The 17,956-nt window shown below is 37.6% G+C and overlaps 1 protein-coding gene across 7 annotated transcripts in view; it reads right to left on the bottom strand.

Moving 5' to 3' along the window:
- Window positions 1–3,210: 3,210 nt before the first annotated feature.
- ATOSA (atos homolog A) overlaps window positions 3,211–17,956 on the bottom strand; it is a 49,672-nt gene continuing 34,926 nt past the window's right edge. For all 7 annotated transcript variants that reach the window (XM_087745367.1, XM_087745363.1, XM_087745364.1 and 4 more), the window contains 8 exons: window positions 15,864–17,721; window positions 15,239–15,355; window positions 14,196–14,275; window positions 13,301–13,409; window positions 12,293–12,451; window positions 10,363–10,431; window positions 9,307–9,506; window positions 3,211–3,813 (listed from right to left, as the gene is read on the bottom strand). In XM_087745367.1, coding sequence (XP_087601493.1) covers window positions 3,660–3,813; window positions 9,307–9,506; window positions 10,363–10,431; window positions 12,293–12,451; window positions 13,301–13,409; window positions 14,196–14,275; window positions 15,239–15,355; window positions 15,864–17,721 — 2,746 coding nt within the window. In that variant the 3' untranslated portion in view covers window positions 3,211–3,659. The remainder of the gene's footprint in view (window positions 3,814–9,306; window positions 9,507–10,362; window positions 10,432–12,292; window positions 12,452–13,300; window positions 13,410–14,195; window positions 14,276–15,238; window positions 15,356–15,863; window positions 17,722–17,956) is intronic.

Raw genomic sequence — 17,956 nt, 5'->3', positions numbered from 1 at the left:
CAGAGTGTAACAGTATAACCTCAAGCTGGAATAAGGAAAGATCGGTTTATAGGATATTTGAATCAGATATTTTTTTCCTTAGCTGGTAAATATTTTCAACTTGGATGAAAAATTATCCTTAAGAGTTTAGAGAACTGACTGAAGCAATCTCCAATTAATTAGTGGTCATCTATATAGGAACCTGTAGAAAATGAATGGGTTTCCAAGAGGCTGATTAAACAGGAGTAAGGGGAGGACAGAATACAGCTATATAATTAAGCAGTCTAATCAATAATTACCTGAGAAATCATCTAAAATAAGCACTGAAGAGAAACTGAGTAGCTAGATATGAATTCACAATTAAAAACAAGGGTTTCACGCAATCGTATTTCCTTTAACGAAAAGGAAACAGACCACGTGAAGAAGTGTGTGAAGGTGGCTGAATTTCCAGACACCTTCTGGCATTAATAAGGCCTCCGACACTTCCCCATGCAAATTAGGGAAACTTAACCAGATTAAACTTTAACGTGATGGCTGCAAGTTTTGTTGGAAATGGCTATCAATTGTTCAAACAGCAATGCTGTGTTGAGTAGGGTTTCACAGAGGGCTTCCCAGGGCCTTCCTCAGTTTCACTGGTGACCCAGATAACATACTATAAACTTTATTAATATTAGCAGATTACATTGACTAAGAGAAGCTACAAGAACACTAGAAAATACTTGCAATTCAGATTCAAACAGAAGATCAGATACAAAATCTTGGGTAGTGGGACAATGAAGTTCAGTAATGACACATGCAGGAAAGCTACCATATAGGGAACAAGCAAGTAGGACACCTGTGGTATACTGGATAACAAGATGAATGCAAGTTGACATCTCCTGATACTGAAAAATCAAGTGTTATAATGGGATGTATGAAGAGGACTTTAATCCGTAAGACCTATCAACCAATCCTTCCAGTCTAATGGGCACAGAGAGGTCCTGCTTTGGATGCTGTGTCCAGCTTGAGGCACAGATTAAGACCAAAAGAAGAAAGCAAAGAGCCAGAGTGATGAGAGGTGCAGAAAATCAAATCTATGAGGCAATGCTGGCTGAACAGTCTAGGGTTGTCTTAGATACAGAAAACAAGATTGAGAAGGGAGATACAAGAACTAAATTGTTTTCTTTGCTTATCGTGAAAAGGCCACGTAGTATTTGACTTCAACTGCAGCAAGATTTAGTTGGACATTATAGCTTTCTCGTGGTAAGTATAGTTTAACACTGGAAGAGATTACTTAGAGCCTCCATTACTGGAGGCCCTCATAAACCACTCAGAAACATTTGTCAAAAATAATTCTATATGGTTGAGCCTATTGAGGAGTAAAGAGAAGAAGCAAATGAGCTCTCAAAAATTAGTCGTCTCATTTCTTAACCTGTGCGTAAAAGGGCATGTGGAATTCAGTTAATATTTTATGAATATTCAGCATTTCTCCAGGTGTGTCCCTAATGGAAAGTGTTAACTCAGATCAAGCTGTAAGTGGAGAATGACTTAGTCAAATCAAAGTTGTGCATGGATAATCTAAGCTCACGTTCATTCTGAATCCATACAGGGACTAAGTGTAGTTTGACTATTTAAGTCAATACAAATTTATTTCCTAGATGTGAATTGTAGTGACCACATATTCAAAATCCACACTTCTTTGCTGTTCAAAACAAATTAATATATTACTTTGAAGGGAGAAAAGGATGGCTTGAAGAAGTCATTTAAAGTTATCAGGATACAGACATACAAACATTGCATATTGTCAGTGCAAAATAAAAGGTTAATCTACTACAGGTGAACTGTGACTTTTCATTAAAAGCGTGTCCTTTTCTCATCCTTTTTTTCATCAAGTATGCAAGCAGATGTGCACCATGACACAAATAAGTACTCTGAGGATACATGCTGTTTACTTATGACTCAATAGTAGCTACAAAGAAACTAGGACACATTCTCATTATACTAGTCTAGACCCTAGTTCTGTACACAGTACAACTGCAGTTGTGTTAGACTCTTCTGCTACCAAAATAAGCCTTTTCTCAGTTTTACAGAGCACACAAATGAGTAGAAACTGCAAACAATCTCCTCCTGTACAGTTTTTCCCAAGTCTCTATAAAATAAATGCTAGCTGACCTTTGAAAACCTAGTGTAACAGAGGGGAAAATACTGCTGAAGTGGGGACCGGACTCAGTAATATCCGAGCTTTGCCCTTCTGTAGCAACGGTCATTTGAACATACAGGGTAGTTTATAAGTATTATCTGGAAAGTCTGGTCTCCCTTTCTTTCCCTGGCAGACTTCCTGGAGATTTCATGATACGCGGACTTCTCCTCTCATCTCAGGGCAGTGCTGAATACACAAGATGCATATTCATTCTCCAGAGTCTTCATCAGATAAGCATGTTATACTCCCAAATATGAAGGTCAGGTCACCTTTCATATTACTGACACTCTGAAAACAAACAGCAATGTAAAGAAAAACATATAAACCAAGGTAAGACAGTTGAGAAACTCCAAGATCTTCAGCAAACTTGTAAAGCTTCATTTTCATTATTAAATATATACCTCAAATATAATCAAATGCTTCTAAGTTTATTTCTCTCAGTTACACAGTTTAACACTTAGCATAAACTGTTTATCTGACTGTGTTTTGTTTTAGGAATACACATACGTATTGGAAAATATTTATATGCCCAACGTAGCACTTCTAGTAAAACTTCCTGTGGCCACCTAGTGGCCTAAATGGAATTGACCTATTAAAAATATTTAGGATTACATGAAGATCCTCCTTATCTAAAAATGAAACAAAAAGTACAAGTTTCATAGCTTTTGCATATATTTAAGATATAAATACTAATTTGTTTGCACAGTACATCCTTTAACACAATCTCAGAAATCAAATGGGGGAGGACGGGAATTTTATGTGAGAAAAACTAATAACAGAAAGCAAAATTAAAGCAGCCCTTAAGGAAAGAAAGAAATTGAGGGAGCAAAATATGAATTGAACCAATGATCTGAATGCATGAGTAAGTAAAAAAACAATCTGCACTATGGTCGCAAGTGTTACTGAATCTGTATGTGAGAAAAAAGGAAAATGGTATTGTTAAATATAAAAAAGAAAGCTAAATGCTTGCATAGTATGAAATGTTATGGAAATTCACCTGTTGTCCCCATTTTCAATAACTTAAATGAATATCACTTAAAACATCACACAGATTAAAGACATCTGTATATATTTCAGATTTCAATATTAATGCCAAAAATACATAGTATGATTTTACATAGGATTTATGCTACATTAGAACACTAAAGACAAACATCACTTGAGTATTAAATGAAACATTAAATATTAAATAACTGAAAAATAAAATAAAAAGTGTAAACACTAAACTAACTTGGGAATTTGCTATTGCAACACATCCAATGAAGTGGTTTTAAACAGTACAAAAAGATTAGATTTAAGTATGTTTCCAGTATACTTGGAATACACAAAGCTCATTCCAGAAACCTTTTAAAAACTGGTCCAGGATCACATAAGAACCTTCTCTCTCTTGAGCGCTATTTTCATTCCTTTACAGACTTAACTTTATACTGTCATCTCTACTGATCTTCACTTGTAAGGAGTAATCAACAGTAAAACAAATACTTTAGTTTGCCATTGTTTGCTAGCATCTTGGTGAAAACTGAGGATTTGTTGGAGATTCAGTGTAAGATTTGAGTTCATATGCAGCGCCGCTATCAACTTCCATGGATTTCCGAGAGAATAGGAGCCTTACATCTCTGTGGAGGTAGATCTTTCCAGATTTAGAACTCTGGAACCTGAAAAGATAAAAAAATATCTGTATTATCTAAACCAAAAGATCCATCTTTAAATATTATTGAATTAAATGTGTTCCTTTAAAAGATGAAGGCCAAAAAACATTTGAACATACAAAATTAGTCAGTTAAAATGAAAGAAGAATAACCTAACATTTTCAATCCGCTTTGTTTTTCTTCGGCATTTAAAGGTTCTGTTCCTAAACACCAATGTAGTGCACAGCTTTGAAAGTGGCACCGCGTATTTGAAATTCATGCTGCAATTATGTACGAAGATTACTGTTCTCAGCAACCTAGAAAGGCAGAAAGTGCTCTTCACTGAGCACTCCTGAAAATGCCCAAAGGGTGGCCTTAGCACACACAAAAGGGAAGGTTCAAATATCAACAAAGGCATATATACATGTCAAATATATGTATTTCAGTGCTAGCTATCATACAAACAGATTTCATTGCTCTCTTGATGAATGTATCAGCAAGAAGTTTACTACTGCTTTATACCACATGCCAAATTTAAGTCCAACTCGAGAAGCAGTAGGTATGGGGATCTCTGCAGGCAGACAGAAAAAAGTTTTTCACACAGAATACGGAGCTATTTCAAAGAGACTATAGTTCACTGGCCCAGTAAACAGCGGCCAGTTCCTGGGCCCATTTATCTTTTATGCTGCAGCTAAACAGCCTAATTCAGGTCCTCCAAACCTGCCAGGAATGTGCCAGTTTCACTTTCCCTGAGATTTAACAACTACAGATAGAGAGACGAGATCTGCACGTCAGAGAACTGTATTCTATAGTCTTCATCTGGCAGAAATCCTTGATTTCCTTCCCTTGACCAGGAAGGCAGGAGAGCCTAAGAAGCGTTTCTTACAGCAACTGAACTTAACTCCACTATCACTATGTCACGGTAAGGGAGAAAAGCTATTGCTACTGTAATAGAAATAGAAAAGCTATTGCTGTTGTAATGACAAAATGATACCGTTACAAATGCTAAGAGCAGTGCACACTTTTGTCACATGTATTACAATTTGCACAGATTTTTAATAAGCATTTACTCATTGACCCCACTGAAGCAAAAGTAGTATCTCTAGAATAAACCTAGCCGTAATCAGACTGAATTCTGAGAGGTACGAGACAGACAGACAACTACACAAGATCCGTCAAGGTTTCATCATGTGGGGCAGGCAGGTTGTAGAAATGGATTCTGTGCCACCGTGTTGTTCAGATGAGTGATGCATTATAGCCTGTAGTCATCCCCGCAGCCAGACAAAGGAAAATTCTCCTGTCCTAGATACAGCTTTCAAGGGCATTAAATGTGGTGGGGTCCAGCAGAATGCTCCTACTGGCTCCCACAGAGCTCCCATCCATCACTATTTATTTGCTCGGTGCTGTCAGTGTGAAAGCCCTTTACCTGGTAGGCAAAGGGGAGAAGATTCTATCTTAAGAGAAGACTCTGGAGGAGAGCACAAGAAGAGTGAAAGAGGCAAGGGACAAACTGAACACCACAAACAGTTAATTCAGCATGTAGCTCATGAGACATTTTAAAATGAAAACTTTTATTGAAAGCTCTTTTGCAGCAAAAGTATGATTGAAATTAATTCATATAGAATAGATAGATCTAGTTATCAAAGCACCATCATAAAGTAGAGCTCAATTCCCATTTTACACATGGATCTATCAGAAAATAATTAGCAAGGTCTATTTTTAAACTTCTCAAGCTTACTATTTTCTATTAGTGAGAATCTTGAAAGACTCCTTTTGCCCAGTAAATAAAACTTCCCTGTAACGTGGCTTTTCTGAGCATGACATTTCACAAAGATTGAAGGAGGATGAGTGGGAGACAGCAACAGAGCTCAGCTCAGGGGATTCTTCTCATCTCTGCTTCCATCACCTCATTTTTTTCTTTGAGAAATGTTTATTGTGGTAATTGAGATTGAGAAGTGTTGCTTTTCATACATGCAAATACATTGGAATAATCAAGAGACAACCATTACATACACCCTTGCGAGGCGGTGATGGAGTGGCCAGCACGGGACAGGCTCCAGAGCTGTGGCAGCTCCGGTAGTTTTGTGTAAAGGAATCAAGAAAAACACAGCAGAGGTCTCTGACAGATGGTGGCCTAGGAACGGTATCAATAGACAAATACAGGAAGCTTAAACACACAAGTATCAGATAAGCTAGAAGGTCTGGCGGAGGAAAGAAAGTGATAAACATAAAAGATAAAAGAAAGAAATGACAAATACAAGCACAAAACCCAAAACCCCTATATATATTTTATAGGCCATCAAAATTCACAAAGAACAGAGTAAGCCCCAGAAACAGGATATAGCAGGATGATCACAAAAACATATGTAGCAAGACATGTTTTGCAAGTGGCAAAGACTATACAACACAATCTATAAAATCTGTAAGTAAAATCATTAGGACAAGGATACAAATTTCTAGATCAGGAAAAATGCTGAGAGATCAGAAAGATCAAAAAGCAACTAGTAAATCAGTAATAGCAGGTATCTTCAGCTTCCACCAATAAATGTATTATATGCCACATTAGGAAAATATTTTTTAAAAAAAGTTTCTCATCACCTTGAGGAATCACTACTTTTAACAACCAGTTTCAAGCTTACCCCCTACCTAGCCTTCAGTAACAGCTCCTGTTAAGCAACAACGATTACGCTGCATGCAATTAAGAGAGGCAATATGTCAGTAACTAAAGCTGTTGACCAAGCTTTAAAAACTTGAAAAATGCTGAGCTGTGGGCAGGTTAACTGTTTAATTGCCTTTTATAGGGGTGCCAGAATGTGACCTAGAAAGCAACGGATGGTCGTCACCCTCACAACACTGGGCAGAAACGAGGCATGAGCAGAGCTGGACTCACAGCTCTTACGCTCACGTAGATTTAATTACAGCGCAAAAATCATTGCTTCTCATTCAACAAAAAATTTATCCCCAAAGCATCTTCAAGAAATGACTTAAACTACAGGTGCAACTCTTGATTTTCTTACAGTGAATAAAGCTCTGCTGTCCGTGCAAGCTACATTTTATATCTGTAGCTGTGGGTACAAATACAGCCTAATTGAACATATTGAACAGTATCTCAAACATAGAAAACTGCACGCAGAAGCTGCATACACAATAAATCTGACACTTTAAAAGAGCGTTGTAGAAAATCCGGCTGCCAATGTTAAGTTCCAGACCTATGCAAGCATTTTTGCTGAATTACCACTTGAAAAGAAGCTTTCATAATGTGAGTGCTGACAACTGTGATTAAGGCTCACAAGCAGATGCGACCACAATGCAGCTTGCTGGTGGTGACTTCATTTGTTTTTTTTGAGCAAAATTTCAACATGTAAGCTTAAGATGCTTGTTTTCAACAACTACTGCAACTAAAACTGAAAGGCTGTTTTAAGTCAGCTTGAGTAACAAAAAAAAATCTTAATAGTTTAAATTTTTTAGTTTTGTATATAAGTTTTCAGTAAAAATGGGTTTGAGAAAACATTGCTGCTTTTAAAAATGAAGTTTTAAAATTAACTTACATATGAATTAGTATACTACTAAAACTTTTTAAGCTCTCCTAATTAAAATCCATCTTCAGTAAAGAAGCCTACTAGATTGACAACTGAGTCTTCTGTAAGATCTGATGTACCCTGTATAATAAACCACAAGACAGATCAACATAAACTATTGTAATATTTCAAGGAGTTTTGCAGTTCTTCCATTGTGAGAAAGGACCCACTGTTTGGGTTCATCTCTGAAGCAAAAAACTTCTGGCATACTCTGCAGGTATTCACTTTCCAAAGTAAGTGGCTGAGCATCGTAATTATCAGTTTGTTTTTCCAGACAGAAATGGATGCATTTCCAATTACAGATTATAAATCCATAAGTTGATCCCTACCAGGGGTCTGAAAGCTGAGCTAAATGGTACAGGTATTTCAAAACTAGAAGCAACAAAACTGCTACATTTCTGTCTCTCAGCAGGTATCAGAAGTAAGAAGCTCATGAAAGAAGACTTCTAGCTATAAAAGACGAGAGAGAAGAAAGTAGGTTTGCCTTCAAATAGAAGTAATTATTGGGTCTGTCTACAACAAATTTACAAACTACATTAAAGCAGAAACTGAAAGGGGACACAAGTCTACTACTCTTCACACCTGTATGCCAGACCCAGCTGGCCACAGATTTTTGCCCACCTCTGCAGCTGATGCCTGTCCCCAGCTCCTCTGCATCAGTTAGATAAACATTACAAGTGAATACAGCCTTTTATTTGGGCTACACACTCTTTTTCAGAATTTACCCCAGAAGAAAATTTTTAGAAGGAGGTTAAGTTAGACATAGCAAGGTAGTGTGGCCTGAAAGGATGAATTTCAATCCAGGCTAAAATTCAGAATGAAAACAGAGTTCAACAGCCTCATCGTGATGCTATTTTCACACTCCAGTAAAGCAACACACATTTTTTATGACTGTCAACTTTCATTTAACAGGAAAGCTTAGCCTGGAATCACTGCCCTGTGAAAGTTGTGTTTCAAAAGTCTGCTGGGTAGAAATCAATGCCACTAAATAGGGAAACTAATATGTACCAGAAGTAATTCTACAAGTTAAAGAGAAAAGTGTAAGAGATTTTATTTTCTTCTGCTTGCTCACTTCAGAATGTCAGCTGCTGCCGGGTTTCCTAGTGCTGCAACGAACGCACTGGGTCTGTACGTATGTGGTTTATTTACTACAATAATGTAGGCAAAAGTCTGCAAATTGCAGAAGGACAGAGTATATCCATCATTCCTCCTTTGTTTCGAACTGCAGTCTCCAGAACATCCCAAGAGCAGCAGCACAGTATTTGGTTTCAGGCAGTGCTTTGTAAATCATTTAAAGAAGACCGTGTGACTATTTTATAAAGTGAAAGGCATTACCAGCGGTATTGCATCATAAAACAGATATTTACATTTTTACCACTAAACACTGTATTTTGAGGAGTAACTCGGAATGCTTTTCATGTGACAAGCTATTCTGGTGAAGAGGCATGTGTGTAGGACACTGGGCACCTTCTCTACATTGATCCTTAGTTTTGGCTTTTGCCCATGTAATATCCACACTCATTATTTCCTGTAACCTCAAAAAAAGTACATTGATCCAGCCAGAACTAAAATCTCTCTTGCTAAAAAAAGAATTAAGCTTTACAAGGCTATACAAAATACTTCAATGCCAAGAAAGAGCTTTATATTTTAACTTTGTTGCTCCCAAGCAGAATCCGAATTATTTATTAGCCCTTCTTCCTCTACTGTCTAGCTTAAAGACCAAGACAAAAGCATTATTTTTTAAAATATATTATATTTCTGTATACAGAAAGGCTGGCTGGGAAAGAAATAATGAGATAAATTTTGGCAGGTACTTGATTTCTCTGCTTTTGTTTGGTTGTTTTTTGGGTTTTTTGTTTGTTTGTTTTGTTGTGGGTTTTTGTTTGTTTGTTTTTTGGGGTTTTTTTTGTTGTGTTTTTTTTTTTAACTCTGAGGAGCTTACCTCAGATGTATGAGGTAGCGTAGTAGCCTTTCTTCAGTCTGTTGACTATTTTCTTTATTGACAGTTCTCTTGATTTCTCGTCTCACAGGAACAGAAAAAGTTCTTTGCCGTAGGAATGTTTGATGATTAGCTGGCATTTCTCTCAAGTCATAGATCACCACAAACATCTTCACCACAGTTTTGTTAGGGTTAAATAAGGTCTGAAAAGACAAATAGTTCAATACAATACTCTTTAGAGATGACAAATTCAAACAAACAAACAAACAAAAAAAAAAACCCAACAAACTCCACCTGCCAAAATAGTCACCATCCTCTATGCACTTTGTTCCAGTCCCATACAGAAACGTTTATGTAAAAACATTGTGCAGTTTTTCTGTTTTTCAACACTTCAGCTACTAGCAATTCCCATTTTTAAATATAACACTAAACACAACCTAATCTGAATGAAACACTAGTATATGACTACTATTACTTTGCTAATCTGCATCCCCATTTTTGTTTATTTTTCCAGTCAGCTTTTTGTCTACACTGTTTTCTAGACACAAGCACAGTGGTGGGCTTTGCTTTTAAGCCTGAAATTACCAATGTGTTACCCTGGACTGGGTTCTTAAAAGAAAGAGGCAGATTGTTGGTTCTAAGCAATGACTGTGATTTACTTTCTGATTTTATTACAAAAAAATAGGTGGTGTTGAAATGTTACAGAATTTAGCTACAACTGAGTATTTAATCTTAATCCCTTTAGAAGTATTTCAGAATTTGGACTGTGGCCTAATTACTTCTCCATTACTTCTTCAAAGCCACAGCTATTGTGTCCCCAGCTATTCTGAATCTTCAGTAACTGATTCTAAGTCTCTTCACAGCACAGACAGGTTCAAAGGCTGGGAGTCTTTTTGTCCCATAAATTAAACATAGATTTCTACTTTGAATAACTACAGTACCTACAGAGATGCACATTTCCACTGCTAGCTTCATGCTCATCTCCAATAACCTCATCTCCTCTGCATGACTTTCTTGATATTAGTGGTTTCAAGGCACCTGTATCTGCTGAGTACGTACCACTTGTATTGTTCCTGAAGGCGGTACCCGATAACCCCTTTTACCAAGGGACTCTAAAGTAATTACACCCTAGGAAAAAAAAGACACATATTTAGTTCACAGAGAAAGATATAAACAACTCAAAATGTTACATTCATGTAACTGTATTTATTCGAAAAACAATCAGTAATGTATAAAAACTAAAAATAGAGAAGGCAATGCATTTGAGATGCAGTTAAAAATCAACTGCAGGGGCCTTACAGATACTTTGGCAGATCATTAAAAGCTGTGCAATAAGGAGTACATCCTCCTCTTGAAAGAGCCAAGTTTCCACATCTTCAAACTAGCAGTCAGGGAGCTATGGCAAAATAGAGCTTTCTTTTCAAAATGGTGTGTAAGTTAAAATGAAAGATTTGTCTCCTCCTTTCCGTTTTTATATCACCTACAGTCGCACCAATAATACTCCAAATGTCACGGAACTAATTTCTGCTTTTCAAACACAGCAGATGCACTTAATCTTCCATTCTGATCCAAACTTTAGGGATGATGACATCTGCTTTTGTAGCAGCTGTGATTTACAGAGTGTCCCGCAGGGTGCTGTAATGCTGCTGAGGCCACCCTCAGGGTACTGCCCTACAGCACACGTTTGATTAACCTGCAGCGCACAACTGTTGTATCCCACGCGCTGGATTTAAAAAAAACCCCAAACAAACAAACAAAAAAAGACCCCAGAGCAGAGAAACTAGCTATGCAAACAGAAACAATGTTTCTGATGACGAAGGCACTATACAAATGTTGTATTAATCCTGGGAGACTCAGCCATAACAACATGTTTAGAGCATGTGGAAAAGCCTGAAACAATGAAACCCAGCTAGGAAAATAAGCAATGCTACTTTAACCATTTGAGGAACATCAGAATCCCTTCATCTCCTGGAAAATCACGTGAAATAATCTAGAAAGATGAAAGCAAAACAATAGATACTGCTTTGCAGTGGTTAAGAGAAGACATATACAAGTTTAAACGCAACTTATTACTCAAACTCAACTTGCAAAGCCATTTCATTTTCTGAATACTTTTAAAAACAGAAGGTCAGAAATATGGTAAAGTGCTATGAATTTAAAATCTAATAATTGGGATAATCAGGTGTTCAATGCTTTACTTACGTGTTTAAACAGACTATTTACCGTATTTTAGACAGACATACACATCTGAAAACCTCTAAAAATTAGCTCTGTCACCCAGATAACACTGAGGTTACTTAACAGGCGTTCAGAACAAATCTAGCCATCTCATTCAGTGCTAGCATACAAGACATCTTTTGCTTTTACAAGGAAGCACTTTTAGACATCCAAGAACCATGCTGTCATTGTAGAAACGTGGAACAGAAGTAGCACACGGATACCGAGAACACAAATACCGTGTTGCTGTGAACATCAGCAACCCATGCAGCTTGTGTGAGTGCCCTGTGTCACGCTAGCTCAGACAATATTTGCTTTAAAAGAAAGGGCTGGATAACTTCTGAGTCTAAGGTCTCCATCAGCAGTTGTACCTCGGCCTGCACCTAAGCCACTTGCTGGCAGGGTGGTTAGTTGCCCTGGGTAGCTGCTTGTTGGGACAACGAAACGTATCCCATTAAGTCCAGCTATTGCCTCACTGCCTATTTTAAGTTAGATGGATAAAAAGAGATGGTGAGGGTTGATCACTCCAGTATGGAGGGAGACAAATACGTTCAATATGCCAAGATGAGAGCAGTTGGATGGTGGGGCAGAGCAATGGGAGGAAAAGCCCTAGTTAGGGAAAGGAAAAAGGGACAGGAGGACTCCATTATAAGCAGCTGAAAATAACACAGGTCCCTGCAAATCCCCACTGCCTGAACCCTCTGCTCACCAAGCTCTTGTTCTTCACCTCCACCTATCAGAATTCATTAAAATAAATCCAACACACACTTACCATGTAAGGAGAGGGTGCATTATCATCTGAAACGCTGTAGAATGACACTTCGACTGGCAGAGTCATGTGCGTGGGACAGAAGACTCCACTTGCTCCCACTTCCGCTGTGAAACCGTCCACGACGCCGAGCGGGTCTAAGCGAAAATTCAGGACAGATTCCTGAAAAACAGAACACATACAGCTTAGGCTGGGAACGCCTCAAATAAAATACAGCAAAACTAAGCAGGAAACAAGGAAATAAGTTGACATAAGAACCTGAGCCTTTTGTAAGGTGACCTGCCAAAAATCAACGCCGAGGCAAAAATTATTATGAACAGCAGAACATTCAGCAAGATGATAATGGTTTAAGAAAAAGCATCATCCAAATCCAGTCTTTATTCTACTGAAACTGGTGCAAAAGCCCACAGAGAATTTTATTGCAGCAGGATCTGTGCGTGATTTTCCTTGACATATACTATCTGAAAAAAATAATAATCTAGAATCTGTAACTTTCCTCAACATATTCACTCCTTATTTTACAAATATGGAGTATGATACAACATGTTAACGCACTACCTATTAGTTGTTGATATTTGATATGCTACATGAAGTGAAAAGCTGAAGGCTATACTTCAAATATGTTCTGTTTACTACACGGATTTAACACAGCTTTTGTGACATATTAAGTAGACTTTTAGAGTGAAAATGTAAATCCCTTTTTCTAGGTATATACATTAAAAACAATTACAGGTTGGTAAACCTCATTTAAGTCAACAGAACACCTCCTAACTTGACCATAGTGGGAAATCAAAGTTATAAGCAACTCATTGTATCTGAATCTCTCAGACAGAAGATGTCTGGGGTGTGAAATATGTGCCTTTACAGCTGGAAATTAAAACAAATTTTGTTCAATTTAATTATGAACTTTTACATTGTAACCAGGCTGGAATTATTCACAGTAATGCACTTTTAAAAGCAGTACTGAAGAATACTAAAAATACCACAAGAATTCTAGAGAATATGCAATACCTCGAAGTTTCCCAGAAGGCTAAGACTTGTTACTGGTGGAGCACTAGAACTTAGAAAAGGTTTCCCATGGCTCTCTGGATCACTGTCTCTGTTTATACATTGTTGTGGGCTATTAAAAAAAAAAAAAAGGACAGAATAAATATAAAGGATAAACACATTTGCTTTTGTCTTCTGGGTATAAACAGCTCTAGAAAGAATCATTTACTTACTGTATTACAAAATGTTGTCCTAGAGAAGTAACAGTTGAACATCGCCTGTTAATACTTTAGCAAAACATTTTCTAGTTAACTGAACAAATACTTTCACAAGTTTTACATTACAAGGGATAAAGACAATAAAAATTTAGGCTGATCATTAACTCCATTAGCAGGAACCAAAGTATCAGATTATTTTCTTTTGTATGCAGATATCTTTGTCTCATATCCTGAAGTTTCCAACATCAAACTACCATCCTAAAAGCTGTTACGTGTATTAACATACAAAAGGTCATGGTTGGTCCCTTTTAGAAGTTAAGTTCTCTGAACAAGTTAAGGCAAAATGTTTAACCTGTTGAGCACTAAGAACAAAACATAACACAAAAATAACACTGATTTGAAGAATCAACAATTACTATCTTTTCTGTTTGAAAATTGAAGTGTATCTTACAGCATACCTACCCCTGCACGGGACAGAGTTCATCCCAGCAGCAGCTCTCATACCATGGTTATGTCCCAGAGCCGTGCTAACCTGGAGACCCTTGGGGCAACTTGGCTGCCAAGCCTTATTTCAAAATAAGGATTCTTTTGAAAGGCACCCGTTTTTTGTCTTTGCTAATATGCTTTGCTGTTGCATACAGATATGTATATACATTATGTCTCCCCCAAAATTCTTAAAGTTTCTGGTAAACAAAACACACCTTCTTGCAGACAGACATTTCAACTGCAGCAGTGATGAATCCAGATCAAAGCACCCAGACTGTGTTTTTCTTTGAGGAACCTCAAGAGGGAAAGAAGATGCTAATTTGAAAACTGTACCTCTAGTAAGGACAACTTTGCCAAGTAAGCACAAGTTTGCCAAGAATTTTCATGACATTACAAAATTATAAAAACAGCAGAAGAGAGCAATTCCTATAAATTCTAAACTCGGTGAAGAAAATTATTTATTATTAATGACAAGACTGTAAGTTCTGATTAACAGGAAGTACATTAAATAAAGACTTATTCAAGAGGCTGACATCTTTTTGGAATGGTACAGAACATTACTAATAAACAAGCTGTAACAATTTCCATCCAAGCTCCCTGAAAATATGACAGCCTTTACTAGTACTGAAGAATAAAACATACCATGTGTTGATTACAGAACATCACTACTTCAGTAGTTTTAACTGAGACTGCCTTTTTCTTTAAAACTCCCAACAACCTACCAAGAACTGTAACACTTCCCCAATGCCTCTGTCTTATCACAGCAGCTTTGTATCACTTAGTCATTCAGTGACATCTCTGATTGCTGAAGAATATATGGTACAAACTGTTCACAGAAACAAAAGCTTTGGAATAATAGGCAATCAGGTATTAATAACTCACACAAAAACTCTTCAATGACAAAATATGTTAGCTTACACTTAAAATACTAATCTTCAAAATGCTTTCTTTTGTGCTCTAAAATAGCACTGAAGCATTTTTTTTGCAATAGAATTTTCTAATGTCACCTTCTGTTAATCTTGATAGGATCTCAACAACTACCTCTTGAATATTTTCTTTTCCAGAATTATTGTTCAACTTCATTTGAGTGTTAACTCCCAAGTTTCCACTTGCAAGAGTATTCACTCTGACGCTGAAAGTAAACACATCCACTTCACCTAGGTAATTTGTCAAATTTTCTACCATACACAGATATTAAAAGAACAAAATACTTCCTTTCTCATTTAAAAGATAAGTTATAATGCCAACAATAACTTACAGGACTTGAAAGCAGAGGCAATCCAGTTCTGGGATGAAAAGCCTTGGTTGAAGTTCCATCCAAGGATCGAAAATGATGTTTCCGCCATGTATTTGTGTGTTTTAGAGATGGTGCTTTCTGTCAGCAAAACAAATTTACTCAAGATATCAACAGGATATTTCAATGGCCTATCATGGTAATACTTTGCTTGCTGTAACAGAGAAGACTTCTGAACCAGGTGGACCTGCATCACACTAGCATATTATGAAATATTCAGTATAAATTCCCCTTGACTCAATCTACAATCGCACAGACTGCTCACTAAAGATCATGTACCATATTCAGACACTGGTGTATTTATAAAAAGACAGGAGGCCTAACTGCCTATGGAAACTGTCATTCATAATGCTATCACCGTGAGCAGAACAAGACAATGTTCTTCTCAACGTTAAACTTGTAATTAAGAAGGTATGGGGGAGGCACTACCAGCCAAACGTTACTTCAGACCACGAAGACAATAGTAACATGCTGCTTCCTACAAAGTTGGACTTAAATCCCTCTTCATATTGGTCCTTAGCAGATATAGGGTACAAGCTATCTGACTAAGAGCAGCTGTAAGAGTTGGTCTTTTCCTCTATGTATTTACCTGTACATCTGGGTTCTTCAGCCGCTCACACTTAACTACGCCGTCTTCTGTAGGTTTCTTCTGAGAAGTGCTTTGGAAATCGAGGCCTATTGGGTCTTCATTCTCATCATGTGCAGTTTTAGTTTTATCTTGTTTGTTTTTGTTTTTGAAACTGTCATGGTCTTTATTTAAATAATTTTCAATACTAATAAGCTGAGTATTTTGCTCATAAATATTTGGTTTTCTTGAGTCTTTATCTAAACACTTGAGCTCATTTTTGTGCAAAGAGTCAGATACCTGCATTACAGTTGATTTTTTTGTACCTTCAAGTATTCTGCATTTATCTATCTGTAAATTGTTAAAACTGTCTGTGCCGTTGTTCTCACTAACAACTGTTCTTTCTTTAAGTTTATTTGTGCAAATCTGTTCATCAATGCTGCTGAAATTTGAATACTGTTTAATTCTATTGGTTATCTGGTCTTTCTGTGCATAACCAGAATGTACTGTTTCCAATTTACCTGGCAATTCCGATTTATTTTCTTTAATACATGATGATGATGATGATGTGTGAATGTTAGTAAATGCATGAGAAGTTTTATTTGAAGTCTGATGAAATGCATTTTGGACAGCTTCACTAGGTTTTGCTAAAACCAATTTTCTTCTTGCTTGGAGTTTCAGAGAAGCCTTCAGTTCTCCATCAAACCTAGAAGGACTGATAGGAGTATCTGGTGTCTTTGTCCTTGATTTACCACTGTCTTCTAACAAAGAAAAATCGGATTTAGCAAAAGAAACAGAAGGCGGTTCCTTGCCTTTCTTTAGCAAATTTTCATCTTCATATGTACTTCGGAAAATTTTTGAAGTAACTGGGCTAGTCTCATGCACTTTGAATGGATGTCCAGTAACGTGAGAAGTAGCTGGGTCACAATGAATCAAGTGCTGGGCAATCCTTGCTATCACCTCCTGCCGCTCCTGGAGCAGAGAATCGATTAGGGGATTACTCTCTCCTGCCGACTGACGGCCACAATGGTTCACTGGAACACGGGCATCACGCAGTGTGATCTCTGGTATTGCTCTAGTTTTGCCTTCACCACCATCTTCTTGTATTGCATTGTCTAAGTTGGCGATAGAAACAGGGGAGGTTTCCCTGCCTTTCCTTGGCAAGTTTTCATCTTCGTAAGTACTCCGAAAAGCTTTTGGTGTAGCTGAGCTGTTTTCATGTATGTTGAATGGACGTCCCACAACAACTGGTGAAGTAGCTGGATCACAGTGAACCAAGTGCTGAGCAATCCTTGCGATGACTTCTTGTCGCTCTTGAAGTAAAGAGCCTATCAAAGGATTGGTTTCTCCTGTGGGCTGATGAGAGCAATGACTACTCGAAACACGGGAATCAACTAGAGAAAAGGATTTAAAAGTTCTGACAGGTGTTTCATGAGATTGTGTCTTATTGTCTGCTGTAGCATTATAGCACTGAACTTTAGACTGCGATGGCCCAAAGTCAGATCCAAGTCCAGCAGATGGATAAAGTTTTAAATTTCTGATAGATGTAGTAAATTCAGGAGTCTTCTTTCCATTAAGGAGGCCTTCAGGTGTCATTGTCCACGTCTGTTTCCCACAAAAGCGCTGCGGACTGGAGGTACTGCATTGCTGTGCCGCACTGGAATCGCTGTGCTGATGTAACTTACGCTCTTGCATTCGCTTTTCGTAAAAGCTAACGTTGGTGTGAATACTACAGGTCAAAACTGGGTAGTTCGATTGTCTGGGCAAGGACTGGACACTGACTCTCAAGGCCACATTGTGAGAAACATTAGGAACAGGAAAGACATGCTCAGTTGGTGTCTGGGAGAATGTCCATTGCAAGTCCACATCTGCAGCGCTCACCCTGAAACAATACAGAAGTGCGTGTACAGAAATATCTAAATGAAGAGTCTTTAATTATCTACTTCATAACACAAACGTCTAAGAAAAAGCACTGGAGACACCAGCAACTGCTGTACTTTGCAAAGTATACAAATCCTAAACAACGCCTCGGCCAGCAGCAAGTTTAGTACTGGGCCAACAACGTGGCACCTTCTGAAAACAAAGAGGAAAACAGGAGGGAAGAATGGTTTTAAGAC

The sequence above is a fragment of the Nipponia nippon genome, unplaced genomic scaffold, assembly GCF_047370975.1.
Source record: "Nipponia nippon isolate SJK-2023a ecotype South Korea unplaced genomic scaffold, ASM4737097v1 scaffold_9, whole genome shotgun sequence".
In the NCBI taxonomy this organism is placed as follows: Eukaryota; Metazoa; Chordata; class Aves; order Pelecaniformes; family Threskiornithidae; genus Nipponia; species Nipponia nippon.
This window is presented reverse-complemented; position numbering and strand designations above follow the sequence as displayed.